At 50.1% G+C, this 19,446-nt stretch overlaps 1 protein-coding gene and 1 pseudogene across 2 annotated transcripts; both read left to right on the top strand.

The window, feature by feature from the left end:
• The first annotated feature begins 2,262 nt into the window (after positions 1-2,262).
• LOC307063693 (small ribosomal subunit protein uS2-like) lies at positions 2,263-8,009 on the top strand (annotated as a pseudogene). Its single transcript, XR_013811546.1, has 2 exons — positions 2,263-2,799; positions 7,067-8,009. The product of XR_013811546.1 is annotated as a small ribosomal subunit protein uS2-like (transcript).
• A 3,653-nt stretch (positions 8,010-11,662) lies between these two features.
• On the top strand, positions 11,663-12,704 carry POP7 (POP7 homolog, ribonuclease P/MRP subunit). Its single transcript, XM_079719398.1, has 2 exons — positions 11,663-11,798; positions 12,053-12,704. The coding sequence occupies exon 2, from the start codon at positions 12,063-12,065 to the stop codon at positions 12,483-12,485; it is 423 nt and encodes a 140-aa protein (XP_079575524.1). The 5' UTR covers positions 11,663-11,798; positions 12,053-12,062; the 3' UTR covers positions 12,486-12,704.
• The last annotated feature ends 6,742 nt before the right edge of the window (positions 12,705-19,446 follow it).

The following is a 19,446-nucleotide window of genomic DNA, read 5'->3' as shown; positions in this document are numbered from 1 at the left end:
GTGCTTTGGCACAGGAAGGTACCACTATTAACAGAAGTAGGATACCAAATTCCCCAACATTTGAGCAACCACCCAGCCCCAAGCCTGTTGGAGGTGACTCTGCCTTTTCTCAGGATGGAAAGATTCTCCATGCGGGGTAGGAGAACTCTTGAGACTTAAAAAGAGGTGCAAGCCCATGTTCTTCCCAGCTGGTCAGTTTTCCCAGCTCTGCCCTCTGAGCCATCATAACAAAGCCCCGCGGCATGTCTAGTTAACAGTTTTCAAAACACTTTCACACTTTACCTCATTTGATCCCTTCTTGCCCACTTGCCCAGTCTTGGGCTCCACGCAGAGAAAACAAGGAAGGGAGGCTGCAGCTGCCCTGACAGGAGAGGCTGACGTCTCTGACACCCTACCTGAGACTGGAAAAGGGGCACATGTGCGGCAAGAACCATCCCAAACTCACAAGCACACTTTGTGAGTTTTAAACCATTTTTAATTTCTCGTTAGAATTTTTAAAATCCTTCCCATAGGGACTTCCCTGGCTGTCCCGTGGTTAAGACTTCACCTTCCAATGCAGGGGCTGTGGGTTCGATCCCTGGTTGGGGAGCTAAGATCCCACATACCTCGCGGCCAAAAAACCAAAACATAAAAACAAAACAAAACAAAAAACACAGAAGCAATACTGTAACAAATTCAATAAAGACTTGAAAAATGGCCCACATAAAAACAAAAAAAAACCAAAAAAACCCAAAAAAAAGATCCTTCCTGTAGCCACTTCTTCTCACCTCCTCTGCTCTAAAGTGGGTCTTTTTTTTTTTTTTTTCCCTATCCCAAACTCCAACTACAGATGTAAAAGCCAGGGCAAACTGGGGTCCTTTAATCCATCAAACCACAGACAACACTGACACATCTGCTGTCTGAGAAAGACAGGCCAGGAGTCTAAGAACAGAACTCGCTTGACTGTAATCACCATGTGGGACCCCTCGAGGTCCCTGGTCCCCGCCATGGCAGCCACACAAAGCCCAGATCTGTTCCAGCCCTGCCCAATGACACACTAGACCTACCATCTAGGAAATAAAACTGAGGCTGGGGTGAGGGTTGGTGGCCTGGGACTGCACAGGGAACGGTACCGATGAAGGACCAGAGAGCAAACTCCCACACTGTGAGAAGCTAAGGGGACCAGCCTGTTGGTACCCAAGGTGTTTCAGATACAAAGCCAAGGGGCGGGGGCTAAATTGCAACCGCGTGTCAGCTCTTGGGCAGCAGAAAGGCTGTGGAGGCTGATTTCTGGAAAAGCAGCAATGAGAAGCAAGAGGGGAGTGAGACTGGGGTGGGTGGATGAAAGAGCTGGCCAACAAGTACTGGTTGAGCGTCTATCCCCGGGGCTAGGCCCGGCCCTATGATGGACCAGACCTGTACGCTCACTGGGAATTCTAGTAATGGCTGGGAAAGACATGCGAGATGAGGGTCTTTTTAAAGTTAACTTGGAAAAAAAAAAAAAAGGCCAAGTGTGAGGGGCCATGACTGGGGAGCTGCTGCATCAGGGGAGATGGGCTGGGAAGGGCCCAGCCTGGCGACAGGACAGACTAAGGTGTATCACACGGCCGGGCAACCGAGAGGAAGAAGACCCCAATGACCAAGCACTAATGTCGCTCGCTGAAAAGAAATTTAGGCGAAGACCCAGGCGAAGTGCTGTGGTTAAGAGGAGAGGCTTCCACGTTAGCCAAAAGTCTCGGAAAGCTTGGACTTTAAGACCCGCCGGGCCCAGCTCAGGCCGATAAGAAACCAGAGGCGCGTTGGTGGATATCTCCGGGGAGAACCGGGCATTAGGGTCCCGGGCCCCCGGGCGGAGGATGCGGGCAGGAGTAGGTGGGGGGCCTGGGCCGGGCTTCCGAGGGCCAGAGAGCTACCGTTAGGAGCGCGGGGGTGGGAAGGAGGCGGGCCGGCCCGGGAGGACGGCGTGCCCTTCAGGGAGGGGGCGCCAGGTGCGGGGGCGCGGGCGGCCGCCCCCGGGAGGGAGCCGGCCTCTCTCCGGGCGGCGCGGGGGCCCGGCCCGCGCCGGGGGAGGGTCAAGCGGGGAGGGCCGGAGGGCGGGCACACCGGGCGTCGGGGGCGGCGGCCTCGGGAGGAGACGGGGGAGGGTCCGTGCCGGCGGCCCGCGCTCCCGCTTTGGCTCTGCAGGCTCCGCGCGGCCGCCTCGGCGTCGGGGGCGGGCCTGGCCCGGGGCCGGGCGCGGGCCGGGGTCCGCGGGGCCGCCGGGCGCTTACCGCGGCGGGCGGGCGGCGCGAGGCTCCGGTCCCGGGGCGTTGGCGACGCGCGGAGGGCCGGGGGGCGGCGGCGGCGGGGGAGGGGGCGCTGGCGCTCCCGCGGCGGCCGCTCCTCTCTGTTTGTGTTTGTAGCAAGATGGCTGCCCGCCTCGCACCACGTGACGCGGACGCGGGGCCGCGGGGCCGCCCCCTCCGCCCCCGCCGCGGCCGCCGCCACCGCCACTGCCCCCCTTTGCTACTTCGGCCCGCTCCGACCCGCACGGCCAAGCGCGCTCCTAGCGTGCCCGGCGGGCGCGGCCCGGATGCCCGCCGCCCCCGACCCCCCCCGCCCGGCACGTGACCCGGGAGCCCGGTGCCTCACGTGACACAGCCTGCTGCGGGCCGGGGGTGGTGGTGAGGGTGTCCCCGGGGTGCTCCCTGGCTGCCTCCCCGCACGTGATGCGCGACCATCGCGACGAAGGCCGCCGCTAGCGGCATCGCCCGCCTCCCGGACGGTCGGCTTCCTCCGGGAAGCCCGCCTGGATTGAAGGAGACCACGTACAACCCAGAGGTGTGTTCGTCAGACATCCCCGGGGTATATGAAATAAACGAGGAACCTAATGGTTTAGAAACAGTCCGAGGCAGCACTGGCTGGTGAGACCTGGAGTTTCTCTCTGGCTCCGCCACCGACTAGACCCCTAGACCTCGGGGGTGAAGGAGTCGACGCTGTCGGGCCTCAGTTTCTGTTTTATAGTAAGGTATTGATGCTCTGCTCCGCCCCATCCCCGGCCCCCATTCCACTCCCTTCCGGAGTGCTGAAAGAATTAAAATAGGTGAGTGTGAAAGGCTTCGGAAAGAGAGAAACTACTATGCAAATGTGAGAAGTAGATTGACACCGCCTTTGTTTAAAAAGGGGGTTTTCAAGAATGACTTTTCCGATTCCCTGAACTTTTTAGGATGAAAAAGTCTTGTGTGTGTTTTCACCGTTTTCTTTGGAAGTTATGCCAGAATGTATACTCTATTTCCCAGCTTCCTAAAACAGCCGTTACCAAAAACAATATAATCCTCAGGACAGGGAAGGGTAAATTCAGACTTGGAACTTGAGTCCTCTGTGTTTCGCCAAAACGGAGCGCCGACCTCCGGAGCTACCAGGAAGGCCCTTTGTTCTTGCACGGAGCACACCCCAGGTTTCTATGCACTTATAGTTTTCGTGTCTGCTTTTTTAAAAACAGTTCCCTTATCTTTCTTGCAGTCAGGATTCCTGCCTCAGTGTAGTCAGTGAAGCTGCTTGTTCACAGGCTGGAAAATGCAATTGTTTAAAGCGAGGGCTTATGTGCTGGTTCCATCCCATACTGACCGTGGCCTTGGGCAACTTTAGTCATCTCTGAGTCTCTGGATTGTATGGTAAAGCACTTAACACAGTGCTTGGTATAGGGCAGGCACTCCACAAATGTTAGCTAGTGGGGCCTTCTGGGTCCACAATATTCACATTGTTAACTGTATGAAAATGTATCAACAGAATCCAATCTCCAATCAAGTTCTTCTCCTAGAACAAAGTTCTCAAGTTTATGACAGCTGGTTTTTCTAACTCCAAAGCTTTTGTTGTTGCTTTTCCTCCCCGCCCCCCCCACTTTCCTAGATTGTGTCCTACCCTCTGAATAAGGTCTTAGCCTTTTGGCCTGTTTTAATGATTAATTAGCAAATGTGAGATTGTAAATTATGGTGGAGAAATGGGACAGGGGAAAAGGGGGAAATCCCTGTGAAGGGGAAGCAGTCAGGGACAGTGGTGGCCTGTGCTGAGCAGGAAGGAAGGGCAGGATTTGGGTAGATTTAAGAAAAGTGAGCATCAGCTTTAGAATAGTGACAAGCCAGGCTGATGCGAGAAGAGGACCTGGATTGCTAGTTGGATGAGAAGTGAAGTGAAACTTAAGTTGAGGGCTTCGAATGCTATCATGAAAATGTTTTTGATTGGACAGTAGTACCTACCTACCTACCAGATGCTTTGTGTCAGGAAGAGCACGCTGGACTCCAAGGTAGAAGATTGGAGTGATTGATGGATCACCCTGGGTTTCCTGTATACCGTCTTGTGATCCTGGCCAAGTAATCTGCCCCAGCCGTAAAGTGAGAATGCGTTTGCTGCTGATGACACTGTGGAAATTGAATTGTATAAGCACCCTCTTTGAGAAAGGAAACAAATCAGAACTGTGACTCTCCCGTACAAAATTAAAGAAAAAATTTGAATGAAGAAAATCACTTGGACCTAAGGTATTTTTGTTTATTCAGGTTTATTCAAGACTATGCTGTAAAATATCTTGGTCTGTGTTATTTTCAATGTGGAAGCTTTTGAACTAAACAAAGAGATGTAGTTAGATGATTTATCGAGATGAAAGGGAAGTCTCAAGTAAGAGTAAACAGCCAAACTCTCTGCCTTTTTTTCTAATGGCAGATTCCCCTGCAGAGTTTTCCTTCAATGAAATGCAAAATGGTAAGGACCATCTTAGTGTCAAATCAGGGTATTACAATGCTTGGCTTCACCCACCTAAATTGCGAACCTTTTTCTGTATGTTAAAGTTTGGAAAACATTTTAAATATCGTGAAAAGACACACAGCCTGAGTAATGGAGTGATAGCTCATAAACTGTGCTTATTGTTAATTATCAGACAGAATGGGCCTTACAATTAATTTATTGCATTCAGATTTACTTTCCTCCATGAGCTAAGTTCTTTGGTCAATCAGTGTAAATGCTCGTCAAGTCACCAATGCAAAATCACCACATTGCTAAATCCACTGGTTTGTTATCTTATGTGGCCTATCAGCAGCATATGATACAGCTGGTCACTACCTCCTCCAAGAAATGCTTTCTTCACCTGGCCTCCAGATCACCCTATCCCTTTGTTTTCCTCCTACCTCATCAGCTGCTCCTTCTGCATTCTTTGCTGGTTCCCTCCTACTTCCCTATCTCCCAGGGCTCAGACCTTCCAGACCTCTCCATTGTAACAGGAGGGACTGCACAGGATCTGAGCCCAACTGCTAGACATTACTGCCTCACCTTAGCCATTGCGTCCTTTGGAAAACCTTGGATCCCCCCAAGGTCATTGGCTGTACCTCCTTGAGGATCCACTGAACCCTATACATGCTCCATGCTGAGCAGTGGTCACACTGTCTTGCTCATCTTGTTTGCCTTCCACAAGAAACTCTGAGCTGCTCAGCACAGTATTGTTCTAGGATGTATCTAGTCTTCCAGCAGCCTAATGGGTCTCCTTGATCCAACTTTTATTGCTGGTATGGATGTACCACACTTTAACCAGTCACCCATTGAAAGACACATGGGTTGTTTCCTGTCTGGTGCTTTTACAAACACTGCTATTACAAAAACTGCTATGGACATTTGTGTACGAGTTTGTAAATTCCCATGTGTGCTCTTGCTGGGTCATATGGTGAGTGTATGTTTAATTTTAGAAGAAACTGCCAAACTATTTTCCAGAGTGGCTGGACCATTGAAAATTTCCACAAACAGTGTATGAGAGATCCAATTTCTCTGCATTCTCCTAAACACTTAGTATTGTCAAAATTTTTAATTTTAGACATTCTAATAGGTGGGTAGTGGCATCTCATCATGGTTTTAATTGCATTTCCGTAATAGCTGTGTTGAACATCTTCTGGGCTTATTTGTCATCCTTATACCCTCTTTGCTAAAGAACCCTCTGTTCAAGACTTTTGCCCATTTTCTAATTGTTTTTGTTTGTTTGGTTTTGGGTTTTTTTGGCTGCGCTGGGTCTTAGTTGCAGCACTCGGGATCTTCGTTGTGGCATGCAGGATCTTTCAGTTGGAGCATGCGAACTCTTAGTTGCAGCATGTGGGATCTAGTTCCCTGACCAGGGATGGAACCCGGCCCACTGCATTGGGAGCACAGAGTCTTAGCCTCTGGACCACCAGGGAAGTCTGTAATTGAGTTTAGAGAGTTCTTTATCTATTCTGGATACAAGTCCATTGTTGGATATGTGGTTTGCAGGTATTTTTTCCCAGTCTGTGGCTGGGTGGTTTTTCACAGAGTAAAAGTTTTTAATTTTGATGAAGTACAATTTATCAATTTTTTTCTTTCTTTTTTTAAAGCATATATTACTTTTCACATATTTATTTATTTATTTTTGGCTGCGTTGGGTCTTCGTTGCTGTGCATGGGCTTTCTCCAGTTGTGGCGAACGGGGGCCACTCTTCGCTGCAGTGCGTGGACCTCTCATTGCAACGGCCTCTCATGCTGTGGAGCACGGGCTCCAGGCACGCCGGGCCCCAGTAGTTGTGGCACGTGGGCTCAGCAGCTGTGGCTCACAGGCTCTAGAGCGCAGGCTCAGCGGCCATGGCACACGGGCTCAGCTGCTCCACGGCATGCGGGATCCTCCCGGACCAGGGCTCGAACCCATGTCCCCTGCACTAGCAGGTAGACTCCCAACCACTGTGCCACCAGGGAAGTCCCCAACTTTTTCTTTAATGGATCGTGCCTTTGGAGTTGTATCTAAGAACTCTTTACCTGACCCTATGTCATGAAGACTTTTTTTCCTATATTTCTTCTAAAAGTTTTATAATTTTCCATTTTATGTTTAGATCTACCATCCATTTTGTGTTAATTTTTTGCATAGGGCTGAGGTTCAGTTCTTTGCCTATTTATTCAGTTGTTTTAGCACCACTTGCTGAAAAGACTCATTCTTTCCCCGTTCAGCTGCTTTTGCACCTTTGCCAAAAATCAGCTGGCTGGCTTTTCCGCGCCAGCCAGACAGGGGTCCGTACGGCGTTGTTCTGGATTCCCATCGTAACTTAAAGGGAAACTTTCACAATTTCCAGAGCCCTTGATGTCCTGCAAATGAAGGAGGAGGATGTCCTCAAATTCCTTGCAGCAGGAACCCACTTAGGTGGCACCAACCTTGACTTCCAAATGGAACAGTACACCTACAAAAGGCAAAGTGATGACATCTACATAATAAACCTGAAGAGAACCTGGGAGAAGCTTCTGCTGGCAGCTAATGCCACTGTTGCCATTGAAAACCCAGCTGATGTCAGTGTCATATCCTCCAGGAATACTGGCCAGCGAGCTGGGCTGAAGTTTGCTGCTGCCGCTGGAGCCACTCCTATTGCTGGCCGCTTCACTCCTGGAACCTTCACTAACCAGATCCAGGCAGCCTTCCGGGAGCCAAGACTTCCTGTGGTTACTGATCCCAGGGCTGACCACCTGCCTCTCCCAGAGGCCTCTTACGTTAACCTGCCTACCATTGCTCAGTGTAACGCAGACTCTCCTCTGCGATAATGTGGACATTGCCATCCCATGCAACAACAAGGGAGCTCGCTCAGTGGGTCTGATGTGGTGGATGCTTGCCCTGGGAAGTTCTGTGCATGCGTGGCACCATCTCCCGTGAACACCCATGGGAGGTCATGCCTGATCTCTACTTCTACAGAGATCCTGAAGAAATTGAAAAGGACGAGCAGGCAGCAGCTGAGAAGGCTGTGACCAAGGAGGAATTTCAGGATGAATGGATTGCTCCAGCTCCTGAGTTCCCTGCTACTCAGCAGGAGGTGGTGGACTGGTCTGAAGGTGTGCAGGTGCCCTCTCTGCCTCTTCAGCAGTTCCTCACTGGAGACTGGAGTGCTCAGCCTGCCACTGAACACTGGTCTGCAGCTCCCACTGCTCAGGCCGCTGAGTGGGTAGGAACAAGCACTGAGTGGTCTTAATCAGTTCTTCCACAAACTCTTAAAATGGAAATAGGTTGACGGAAAATAAACAGTTTCTTAAAAAAAAAAATCAGCTGGCTGTACTTGTGTGAATCTATTTCTAGGTTCTCTGTTCCATTTTATTGATTTTTGTATCTGTCCCTTGGCAGATGTCACACTGTCTTGATATTGTGTTTACACAGTAAGTCTTAAAATCAGGTGGTGTGATTCCAACTTTTTGTTTTTCAAAATTGCTTTAACTTCTCTTGCCTTGCCGTATAAATTTTACAATAAACTTATTTACATCTATAAAACTTCTTGCTGGGATTTTCACAGGAATTGCATTAAATTTGGAGAGAATTGACATCTATACTATGTTGACTATTTCAATATGTGGACACGGTATATCTCTCCATTAATTTAGATCTTTGATTAGCATTTTGTAGTTTTAAGCAGAGTTTGTACATGTTTTGTTACATTTATACTTAAATATTTTTCGCTCCCCCTCCTTTCCTCCTCCCCCTTCCCCTCTCTCTCTGGAGTGATTGTAAATGATTTTAAATTTTGGATTCCAGTTGTTTATTGGCAGTATATAGAAATACAATTCATTTTTTTTAACTTTTTTTTTTTTTTTTTGGCTGCCTTGGGTCTTTGTTGCTGCTCACGGGCTTTCTCTAGTTGCGGCGCTCGGGAGCTACTCTTCGTTGCAGTGCGCGGGCTTCTCATTGCAGTGGCTTCTTCTGTTGCGGAGCACGGGCTCTAGGCCCGCAAGCTTCAGTAGTTGTGGCCCGCGGGCTCTAGAGCGCAGGCTCAATAGTTGTGGTGCACGGCCTTAGTTGCTCCGTGGCATGTGGGATCTTTCCGGACCAGGGCTCGAACCCGTGTCCCCTGCATTGGCAGGAGGATTCTCAACCATTGCGCCACCAGGGAAGCCCTACAATTGATTTTTGTATGTTAATCTTGTATCCTGCAAACTTACTAATAAGCTAATTTATTAATTATATGTTTTTTTGTAGATTCCTTGGGACTTTTTATGTATATACAACCATGTCATCTGCAAATAGAGACAGTTTTTTTTCTTCCTTTACAATCTTTTCTTTGCCTTATTGCACTGGCTGGGACTTCCAACAATGAGAGTGGTGACAGACGACATCCTTCCCTTGTTCTTGATTTTAAGAGAAAGGTGTCCAGTCTTACACCATTAAGTATGATGGGAAGCTGTAGTTTTTTTTGTAGATGCTCTTTACCAGGTTGAGGAAGTTCCTTCCATTCTCTTTTTGCTAAGAGCTCTTATCATAAATGGGTACTAAATTATGTTAAGTGGTTTTTCTGTATCAATTGACATGATCATATGTGTTTTTTTCTTTAACTTGTTAATACGGTAGATAATACTGATTGGTTTTCTTATACTGAACCAGTCCTGCATCTTTGGAATAAACTCTACTTGGTTGTGGTATATCATTCTTTTTATATACTGCTGGATTCAGTTGCTAACATTTTGTTGAAAATTTTTGCGTTGTTCATGAGAGGTATCCATCTGTAATTTTTCTTCTTTTGTATTATCTTTGTCTGGTTTTGGCCTCATAAAATTAATTAGGAAATGTACCTTCCTCTTCTGTTTTCTGGAAGAGATTGTGTAGAATTTGTGTTACTTCCTTTTTTTTTTTTTTGGTAGAATTCACCAGTAAAACCGTGTGGACCTAGATATTTCTTGTTCTAAAGTTTTTTTTTTTTTAACTATGAATTTAATTACCTTAATAGTTACAGAGTTATTCAGATGATCTATTTCACCTTGGGTTAGTTTGGTAGTTTGTTTTCTAGGGGCTGGTCCATTTTATCTAAGTTGTGGAATTTATGTCTGTAGAGTTGTTTGTGTTGTTCTCCAAGTATAATTTAATGTTTATGGGATCTTTAGTGCTATCCCCTCTTTCATTTCTTATAATCATAATTTGAGTCTTCTTTTTCTTGTTCTCTCTTTTTTGTCAGTCTCGCTAGAGGTCAATTTTATTGACTTTTTCAAAGAACCAGCTTCTGGTTTGAGTTTTTTTATTGTTTTTCTGTGTTCAGTTTCATTGATATTTGCTCTTTATTATTTTCTCCCACCTTCTCCCTTTGGCTTTACTTTTTCTAGTTCCTTGAGGTGGAAGCTTAGGTTATGCTTCCATTCTTTTAAAAATACTGTTCAGTGTTTTCCAGAATACTCCTTGCTTCCCTGAAGAATTCCTGTTTGTCCATCAAAACTCTGTTCAGATGTCACTTCTGAGATGGAGTAAGGTTGTAGCCAGCATTTCCTCTTCAACCCCAAATAAACCCCCAAACTTGTAAGAATCTGAAGCTAAAAGAACCACAGGATTTAAGTGGTGCTGGGAGAGAAGTTCTCAGGAGCCTGGCCTCTTTCCAACCTCCAGTCAAATGGTGTCAGACTCTACCCCAGGCAACTAGAGAGAGGTGGGGGGGGCGGGGGGCGGTGTGCATAAAAATGCCAGCTCAGGGACTTCCCTGGTGGTCCAGTGGTTAAGACTCCTCGCTCCCAATGCAGGGCACCCGGGTTCCATACCCGGTCAGGGAACTAGAAACCACATGCTGCAACTAAGAGCCCGCATGCCACAACTAAGACGCAGCACGGCCAAATAAATAAATTTTTTTAATTAAAAAAGGCTAACTCACGTGTAGGCTTACAGTTTGTAAGGTTATATTGGGTTTTGCAACTCAGCAGCAAGACAGGAATTCTCATCCCTATTTGAGTGATGAGGGAACTGAGGTCCTCACTGCAGGTCTAACTCACTTTCAAATGGAACTCTACAGAAGCTAAACCAATCTGGGCAGAAAACCTCTTCCCACTGGCCTTGGGGAGCCACCAATCCCTAGGTGTTGCCCTGCACTTTCCCGCCAGGGGGCGCACGTCCGTACTCCCAGGTGGCGGGCAGTGACCGAAGAGCTGGTGGCGGGTGGGGGTGGTGGAGGGGTCCGAGTGGGTCAGGGGACCCCAGGGGAGCTGTGAAGGCTGGACCTGCAGCTCATAGCTCGCGTCCCCAGGCGCTGGCCTGGGAGGTCAGCCCTGCCAGACGCAGGGAAGAAGGACGGGTCCCCGTGAACTGCAGAGGAGTCCCGGAGAGCTGTCCTCCGCCAAGGGCCGGGCCTCACCACTCGTTACCCGCCCTCGGTCTTTGGGCAACAGGAACCTTGGGCGGGAGGTCAGTTCTGCCAACTCTGCCGCACCTCCTCTGACCCGAGGAACTGCGATGGACGCGAGAGTGCAGACTTGACTTCAGACCCCTTCGCGATCACGTTCTATGGAACTCGCCGCCCTCCCTGCTATCTTTGGAAGACCCTTACCCCCAAATCCTCTACGTCCCTACAATAGCCTCCACTCCTCCCTTCTCCCCTTCAGGACACCTCCGCGAACCGGGGACTCGGATTGGCCCAGGAAAGCTGACCTCCCCTTCCCAGATCCTCCCCAGCTCCGACTTGGTACCCGCCTCCCGCCTCTGCGCCCCGCCTGGGAGGAGTACACGTGGTAGATCCCATCACCCCCGGAAGCCTCGCGTTACTCAAACACATCGCGCGGTTTTGCGAGCTCTCCGGAAAGGGGGGAGGGAGAACGGAGGCCAGGAAGGCGATTCGTGGATCCCGCGGGCTTGGCTGCAGGGGACGAGCGCGCGTGCGCACTCGGCACCCTTTTTCAGGAGCCAGGCGCCGGCTGGGTTCTATCGCTCGAGCGTTCCGGCGGCGTTCACCTTTCCTTCTCTTCCCTTCTTGGGGCCTGGGGGTCGCGGGCAGCGCCCTATATTCCGGCCGGTCGGCGCAACGCTTGAGTGCCCTGGCAGGGGAGCGGGCCGCGGCGCGTGGAGAGCACTGTGGACCGGAGAGAGTAGGCGCGGAAGAGCTGGGGAAAGGGGGCGGTGGAGGGGCCTGGAGGTTGGGGGCGATGTGATGAATGAGTAGGAACTGGGGGTGGGCTAGATGCGGGAGGTTGAGGTGAGTGGAAGGGGACTGAGGGTGGAAGGGAATAGAGGCGTCGAGTGCGCCTTCTCCCGGCTTCACCCTTTGGGCAGGAAACGGGATGGGAAAGGAAGCGTTGGTCGCTAGTCACCCCTGGCTGATCTCGTCTTTTCCTCGTGCCAGGGCACACAGCATGGCCGAAAACCGAGAGTCCCGCGGAGCCGTTGAGGCTGAGCTGGACCCGGTGGAGTACACCCTGCGGAAGCGGCTCCCCCACCGCCTGCCCCGGAGGCCCAATGACATTTATGTCAACATGAAGACTGACTTTAAGGCCCAGCTGGCCCGCTGCCAGAAACTGCTGGATGGAGGGGCTCGGGGTCAGAACGCATGCAGTGAGATCTACATCCACGGCTTGGGCCTGGCCATCAACCGCGCCATCAACATTGCCCTACAGCTGCAGGCTGGCAGCTTCGGGTCCTTGCAGGTGGCTGCCAATACCTCCACCGTGGAGCTTGTCGATGAACTGGAACCAGAGATTGATACGCGAGAGCCGCTGACCCGGATCCGCAACAACTCGGCCATCCACATCCGTGTCTTCAGGGTCACACCCAAGTGATTGAGATGAGGCTGGCCCACCTTATCCACCCACCCCCGTACAGCTAGGCTCAGATGTGGCTCTTCTTGTACTGAGTACTGTTATGGACCTTCTTCCAGAGCCATGTAGGAAAAAGCCTGTCCCCTTGCAGCCCAGAGGACTCTGAATTGAGAGGGCAAATACTGTCTTTTGTTGGGCCCAAGCAGTGGGGCCTCCTGAATCTTTGTGGTCTGTAACCATTGTCGTATACAATAAAAAGTATCAAATTGTGTTGGTGCCCGGCCACCCCGCTGCACTGCCTCTCCCCTGTGTAAATTCTGGAAAGGAGAGTAGGAAAGACCTTTCAAGGATTTAGGTACAGTAGGGGAACCCCAGTGTTTCCTGCCTTCACAGAAAGAGCATAAATTGTACTACGGACACTGCAACCTAAAACAAACTTTAGCACAGTGCAGAAGCCTGACAATTCCAATGTTTGCTTTAAAATATTTCATCCTCACAGAAGAAAGCAGGACAGATAAAGTATATACTCTCACCTGCTGGAGTGCAGCCGGGGTGTAGTTGTATGCTAGGAAAGCATCAGGTTCTCTCCTGGCGGTTCCCAGGCACAGGAAGGGTGAGGGTTTAAGGGTGAAGAAGGCAAAGATGGGGGCCTCCTTTGTATCAGTCTGTGGTAGGGACTGAGACACTGCTTCATTTGATTCCTGGTCCTGTGGGGCCCAAATTGTTCTAAACAGCTATGGTCCAGAGCCCTTCAGACCCTTGTGGCTGGGCTGTTCTAAGCAGGAAAGGATAGCCTTCCCTTTGAATTACTGGGCACACAGGTCATAAGTACTTTTTTGTTTGGATATTTGTAGGAGGATCTGGTTTTTCATGTTTATCAAGTCACCTAAAGCAATTTTTATCAAAGTGGGTGGTGACCCATATGTTGGTCTTGAAATCAATTTACTGGGTCAAAGCTTTTTAAAAAGCAAGTAAAAAAAAAAGTACAACTTCAGTGATAACATTTTGTTGACACTTTCAGTTACAGATGTGTATATAGACACGTGCTAGTTATGACATCAGTTTTACGGTTGGGCGTTAATTTTACTGTTGGGCGAGGTCACAGGAGTTTGAAAACCTTTGATCTAAAGGTTAGTAATAGAATTTGAAGGCAGTTTGGTTTGGGGTTCTGAAAATTAGCCTTCTTGTTTAACAAAACCTCTCCCTGTGGCTTGAGTTCCTGTTGACGAGGGATTCATGCTGCGGAAGTGACTGCCAGCCACTCAGGAAAGTGAACTCCTTACAGAAGGACTAGTGCTTCATTCTAACAACTAAATACATGCTGAGTGCCTACTGTGAGCCGAGGCCTGGGCTGGGCCCTGGGGATACAGAGATGGGTATGAAATGGCCCCTGCCTTCAAGGAGTTCACCACTTACTTGGGAAGGTGGCTATACTAATTTTTTGTGAAATGAGTAAGATGTGTTATGTAAGAAGTAAGAATAGCCACGATACAGAAGTGTGGAGAAGGAAATGGCTAACTTCCTGGTGAGGTCTCAGATGGTTCCACCTTTTGACCTGGGTTTTGAAGGATGAATAGGAGCTTGCCAGGCAGAAGAGAGGGGAGAGGGCATATCAGACAGGGCTCAGCATGCACAAAGGGGATTCATGAACAAGCAGGGTGTGTTCTGGGACTGGAGGGTCACTTGGGCAGCTAGAACGTAGGAAGCACTGGGGAGATTTGAGGGAGACAAGGCTGGAGGCGTTTCTATCAGGTACCCCTTATTCCCCCCACCCCAATTTCCCTATCAGCCTTTTTTTTTCTTCTAATTAATTTATTTTTGGCCCACCGTGCGCAGGCTTTCTCTAGTTGCGGCGAGTGGGGACTACTCTTCGTTGCGGTGTGCCGGCTTCTCATTGTGGTGGCTTCTCTTGTGGAGCATAGGCTCTAGGTGCGCGGGCTTCAGTAGTTGTGGCTCGCGGGCTCAGTAGTTGTGGGGTGCCGGTTTTAGAGCACAGGCTCAGTAGTTGTGGTGCACGGGCTTAGTTGCTCTGCAGCATGTGGGATCTTCCCAGAACAGGGCTCAAACCCGTGTCCTCTGCATTGGCAGCCGGATTCTTAACCACTGCGCCGCCAGCGAAGTCCCTCCCTATCAGGCTTGACTGCAAGACTCCCTTGTCCAGGAGCCCCCAGTAACGGAGTGGGGAGCCGGCAGGGAGCTGGAGGGAACTGTGTGTGTCCCTGCACGTATGTGCTCCGCTCTCTGCTCCTGGCCTGGGCCCAGCCGAGGTGGTGGCAGCCGCCCTTTTGCATTTGGTTTGTTTTGGCAGCTACAACTCCCAGCTTATTTATTTGTTGTTTCTACTCTTGAGTTCTCTCACTGCTTGCCAGTGGGGCTTCCCTCAGTGGCAGGTCTGCAGAAACAGCCCCTAATCATTGCCACCGAAGGAAGAAGGGGTGTGAGGGCAGGTAGGGGTTGTGGGGAAAGCTCCTGCATCTGGAGTCCATGCGTGGTGGACGGGGCAGGGAGCTCTGCATTCCTTCTGCAGGGAGGCCAGTGCCGGCCTCTGCTTCCCTCCCTCTTTGGTTCTCTGAAGTGTCTTCCATCACAGCTTGGGAGGTGATGGGGGTAGAAGGCGTGTGCCTTCTACCAGGTGCAGTTTCCCTCCCTTCCTTTTGCTCAACCACTATGGAGCCCACAAAGAGTGCGAAATGACCTCCTACTTCAAAAACAGATCCCCAGAGGCCAGATTGGAAATGCTTGTCTTGGAGGTGAGTGTAGACCTTTTCTCATCATCTGTAGTATTATTGAGCATCCACTGGTTGTATGGAATCTGTGTTAGGCGCCAGGTCTGCCTGGAGAGGTATAAACTCCTGGTTCTCTAAAAACTAATAGGAAAAAGGACAGATAGATGTAAAAAGACAAATCATTTACATAGTGCTTGGAGTTGTCCTAGCATTAGTAAGGGCTCAAAAAATAGTAAGGGCTACTATTGTTAGCTTGAGCCATTTTGCTAAGGAATGGTTTGAGCCTCTTCATGGGGATGGGGAGAGGGGAAGGAAGGTGATTTGTGTGTGTTTGGTTTACAAGGTTGGGTTATTAGTCCTGTCGGCTTTTACTTTGGTGGCACGCGTGGCAGGGAAGAAGGGAGGCCCTCAGAGCACATGAACTGGTTTGGATGGGCGGATGATCCTTCTAGGTGAGTTCCCAGTGCTTGGTCAGGAGTTGGGGGAACAAACCCTGGAGCCTATAGGGAAGTTGGACTAGAGGCATGTGTCAAATGTAGTTCCTTAGGGAATGGATATCCCGCTACACAAATCTGGGGGTGAGGCAAATGTTATCCCACCAAGAGAGAAGTCTGTGAAAATGACCACTTATGACTCCATCTTCCTAATGACATTATGGGTGCTTTTTAATCGATGTGTTTTGGTTTAGACATATTTTCTAGTTGGTCAATGATCCTGTATTGTTTTTGTAATAAGAAAACGTTATTTATTTTACAAAGCCTGTTCCTTTGGTCTGTTCCCTAGGTGGGGTGATCTGGGGAGTTCCTTATCAAACTGCTGAGATAACTTCAAGGAGAAGAAGCGATTCCATTGCTCAATCCAGTAACTAATAAATATCTGACAGATGAATGGATGCATGCATGCATGCACAGGAGGACAGCTTGTTATTGGCTACCCTATAACAAGTCTCTGCTCCCTTAGAAACACCAAATGTCTTTCACTGGAAGTGTGCAAGCAGAGGGTGGAAGTTCACCTTCATGGGATATCCTAGGTCCCTTCCAGCTCAGAGTCTATGAATCTTGTTTGCTGCAAGAAAAATATGCTTTCCTGAAAGTACTAAAATTATTTGCTGGTTGATAAAATAAGACATGAACAGAAGGTCTTGCTTATATACAGATCAGAGGATGCCTCTGTCAAGCAATCAGTTCTCGTAACTCATTGGTTATCAGTGAACCATGAACAATTTGGGAAAATATTTGCTAAACTTGGAGGTTTAAGAGTATGTCTAAGGCTTCTATAAACTACCTTGAGTAGATCTTGGCCTATGTTCCTCCAAGTAGGAAGAGCCTAAAGAGTTCATGCAGGGCTTCCCTGGTGGCACAGTGGTTAAGAACCCGCCTGCCAATGCAGGGGACGTGGGTTTGAGACCTGGTCTGGGAAGATCCCACATGCCGCGGAGCAGCTAAGCCTGTGTGCCACAACTACTGAGCCTGCGCTCTAGAGCCCGCAAGCCACAACTACTGAAGCCCGTGTGCCTGGAGCCCATACTCCTCAACAAGAGAAGCCACCGCAATGAGAAGCCCGTGCACAGCAACGAAGAGCAGCCCCCACTCACCTCAACCAGAGAAAAGCCCACGCGCAGCAACGAAGACCCAATGCAGCCAAAAATAAAATAAATTTAAAAAAAAAGAGTTCATGCAAAATCCTTAAGCCCCATGTTAACAAAATGAAACTTTTGTGTTCACGACTGCACCCCTGCAAAGACCTTACATGGGAGAAAAACATTACTCTCGTTGATATTGCCAGTAGTGTTTTAAGTTAGGATTTTCTAGTTTTATTTTTGCATGGAGAGGAAAGCTGCTCTGACCAACTTAGCAGCTCTGTCTTCTGATAAAGGATGGGTGCCATGGGAAGAAGCTTGGGAATATTCAGCCATACTTGTGAGCAAGAGATCCTAAGATGGGGTTGACACTTCATAGAAACCTAATCTGGGGAAGTGTTTCTGGATCCCAAGGTGGAGGTCTTGGTGCTTTGGGCGCCCTCCTTCAAGGACTCAAGCACTGGAGGAGAGGCAAGAGACAAGTAACCAAGGAAGCTGGCCTGGTAATGCTTCAGGCCTCATTCAGTCCAAGGTCCTTGGGACTTCTCCGGGCCTCCCTTGGGAGGAGACCCATGTTAATGGGATAAGAAACCCCTGTTTGGCCCCAGGCTTTGAATAAACTAAGTGTGAGACTTGTCTTGATATCTGTGTCTTTTTTTTTTTTTTTTTTTTTTTTTTTTTTCTGTACGTGGGCCTCTCACTGCTGTGGCCTCTCCCGTTGCGGAGCACAGGCTCCGGACACACACAGGCTCCGCGGCCATGGCTCGCGGGCCCAGCCGCTCCGCGGCATGTGGGATCTTCCGGGATCGGGGCACGAACCCGTGTCCCCTGCATCGGCAGGCGGACTCTCAACCACTGCGCCACCAGGGAAGCCCGATATCTGTGTCTTAACCCCTGCCACCCCCCAGCTCCCACAGTGATGCCATTTCACTCAGTTTTGTTCAGTGGCAAGTTTCTCCAAAGAGCAGTGGATGTGTACACCCGGCGGTACCCCCATCCACCCCCCACTATCCCCATGACCTTTACCAGTGAGTTGCTTGGTAAAGGTACAACACCAGAGATAAGGTATCATGAACCCATGCCCAGCTCCCCAGAGGGAACAGTGGAGGACTCTGGAGGAGGGCTGACGAATATGCTGGAGATTTGGTCTCCAGGCCTCCCAAGCGAGGACAAATAGCAGCCACAGTAAAGCAGAGGGCGCCGTGATAATAGCTAGCATTTATTGATTACCCCGTGCCGGGCATTACATAATCACACTACAACCCTGGCAAGCGATTACTATAGTTTTTTACCATCCCCAGGCTCAGACATAAAGTCACTTGTCCACGTCAGGTGCTAGTGGCAGAGCTCAGGCCACCAATCTGGGCTCCCTTGTTTGCCAGACAAGCCCCATTAGCCTGCTGAAGCCACAGAGCTGCTCGCTGAGAACAGAAACCCAGATGTCTGGTTCTACTGGCTACTTTGTGGCCAAGTAAGCAGAACTTCCCTCAGTTTCTCCAAAGTGACCTTCGCACAGGACTTCCTTTTGCCGTCTGGCAGGAATCCCTTCTCCAAGTCCTCACTCCCTTCCCAGTTCCCCAAGCGCCAGGAAGCCCTCCCCCACCGCACCCTCCAAGGTCCCGGCCACCTCACTTCCCAGCACAGAAGGTCTTTTGGGCTGCTGGCTGAACTCCCGAGCCCAGCTGAGAAGCCACTGCTTGGAAAGGAGGAGGGAGGAGAAGTCCAGAGGCCCCCCTCGTCCCCAACACGACTCCAGGCAGCTGGGACTTCGTGCTGCCTGGGGGTCTGCGACAGCTCAGGGGGCTGTAAATTTGCTTCTTGGATTTTCAGTCTGAATTGGCTGCCAGGAAGACTCCATGGAACAGAGCCTGCCTCCACCCCCGCCATCCTCTGGTTCAGAGCCCTGCCTCGGGGGGCTGCCTGCTCAGGAAGTAGATGGAGGCCTCTCAGGCCCCCACGAACCCAGAGCTAGGTTGTCCAGGCATGGCTCCAGCAAGCATTCAGAGGATGAGTAGCTCACTTCCTCCCTCTAGGTCTCCATTCTCTGGCTGAGGTGCCTGGAGTGGAGTGACCACACAATGCAAACCACACTTGAGGGATGACCATAAACAGGCAATATGCTGGGTGCCCAGTGTCACCAAGGTGCACAAGACCTGCCTACACTGTCCTTTGCCCTCTCCTCCAGTTAACAGAGCACCTGTGCTGCGTGACTCCAGAGAGTACTGTTCTCACTGGGGTCGATATGAATGGCGCCCCCTGGAGTTGTGCAGTGCTCAACCTTGACAGCTGTACATGGTGGCCCGGCCAGGAAAGGCCTAAGACGTGTACATAAAGGATGGCAGCCCAGAGCAGGGAGGCAGCTTCCTGCTGGGGTATCAGGGAAGGCTTCATAGAGGAGCTAATGCTTGGGTTTGGGCTTTGAGAGCCATATTGGGAGGGGGAGGGTGATCCAGGTGGAAGGCACATAGTGAGCGAAGGGCAGGAAGCAGCAAACCATCTAACTGAGCTCATGTGATGCAGGAGAGTGGAAGTGAGCAAAGTGGGGGAACAAGCTGGAAAGGTAGGTGGATGGCAGAGCACAGAGGGTCTTAGTTCAGAGGCAACCGGGAGCCACTGCAGGCTCCTGCTCTGGGGAATGCCACGAACGAGCTATTCAGTGGGAAAGTTACTCTAGTGG

The sequence above is a fragment of the Hyperoodon ampullatus genome (genome assembly GCF_949752795.1).
Source record: "Hyperoodon ampullatus genome assembly, chromosome: 14".
NCBI classification, from domain to species: domain Eukaryota; kingdom Metazoa; phylum Chordata; class Mammalia; order Artiodactyla; family Ziphiidae; genus Hyperoodon; species Hyperoodon ampullatus.
The sequence above is the reverse complement of the archived record's forward strand: the minus strand, read 5'-3'. Positions and strand labels throughout refer to the sequence as shown.

Bases quoted from the DNA above. Each gene is read 5' to 3' on its own strand.
- POP7 (XM_079719398.1), top strand. From the start codon at position 12,063: ATGGCCGAAAACCGAGAGTCCCGCGGAGCCGTTGAGGCTGAGCTGGAC.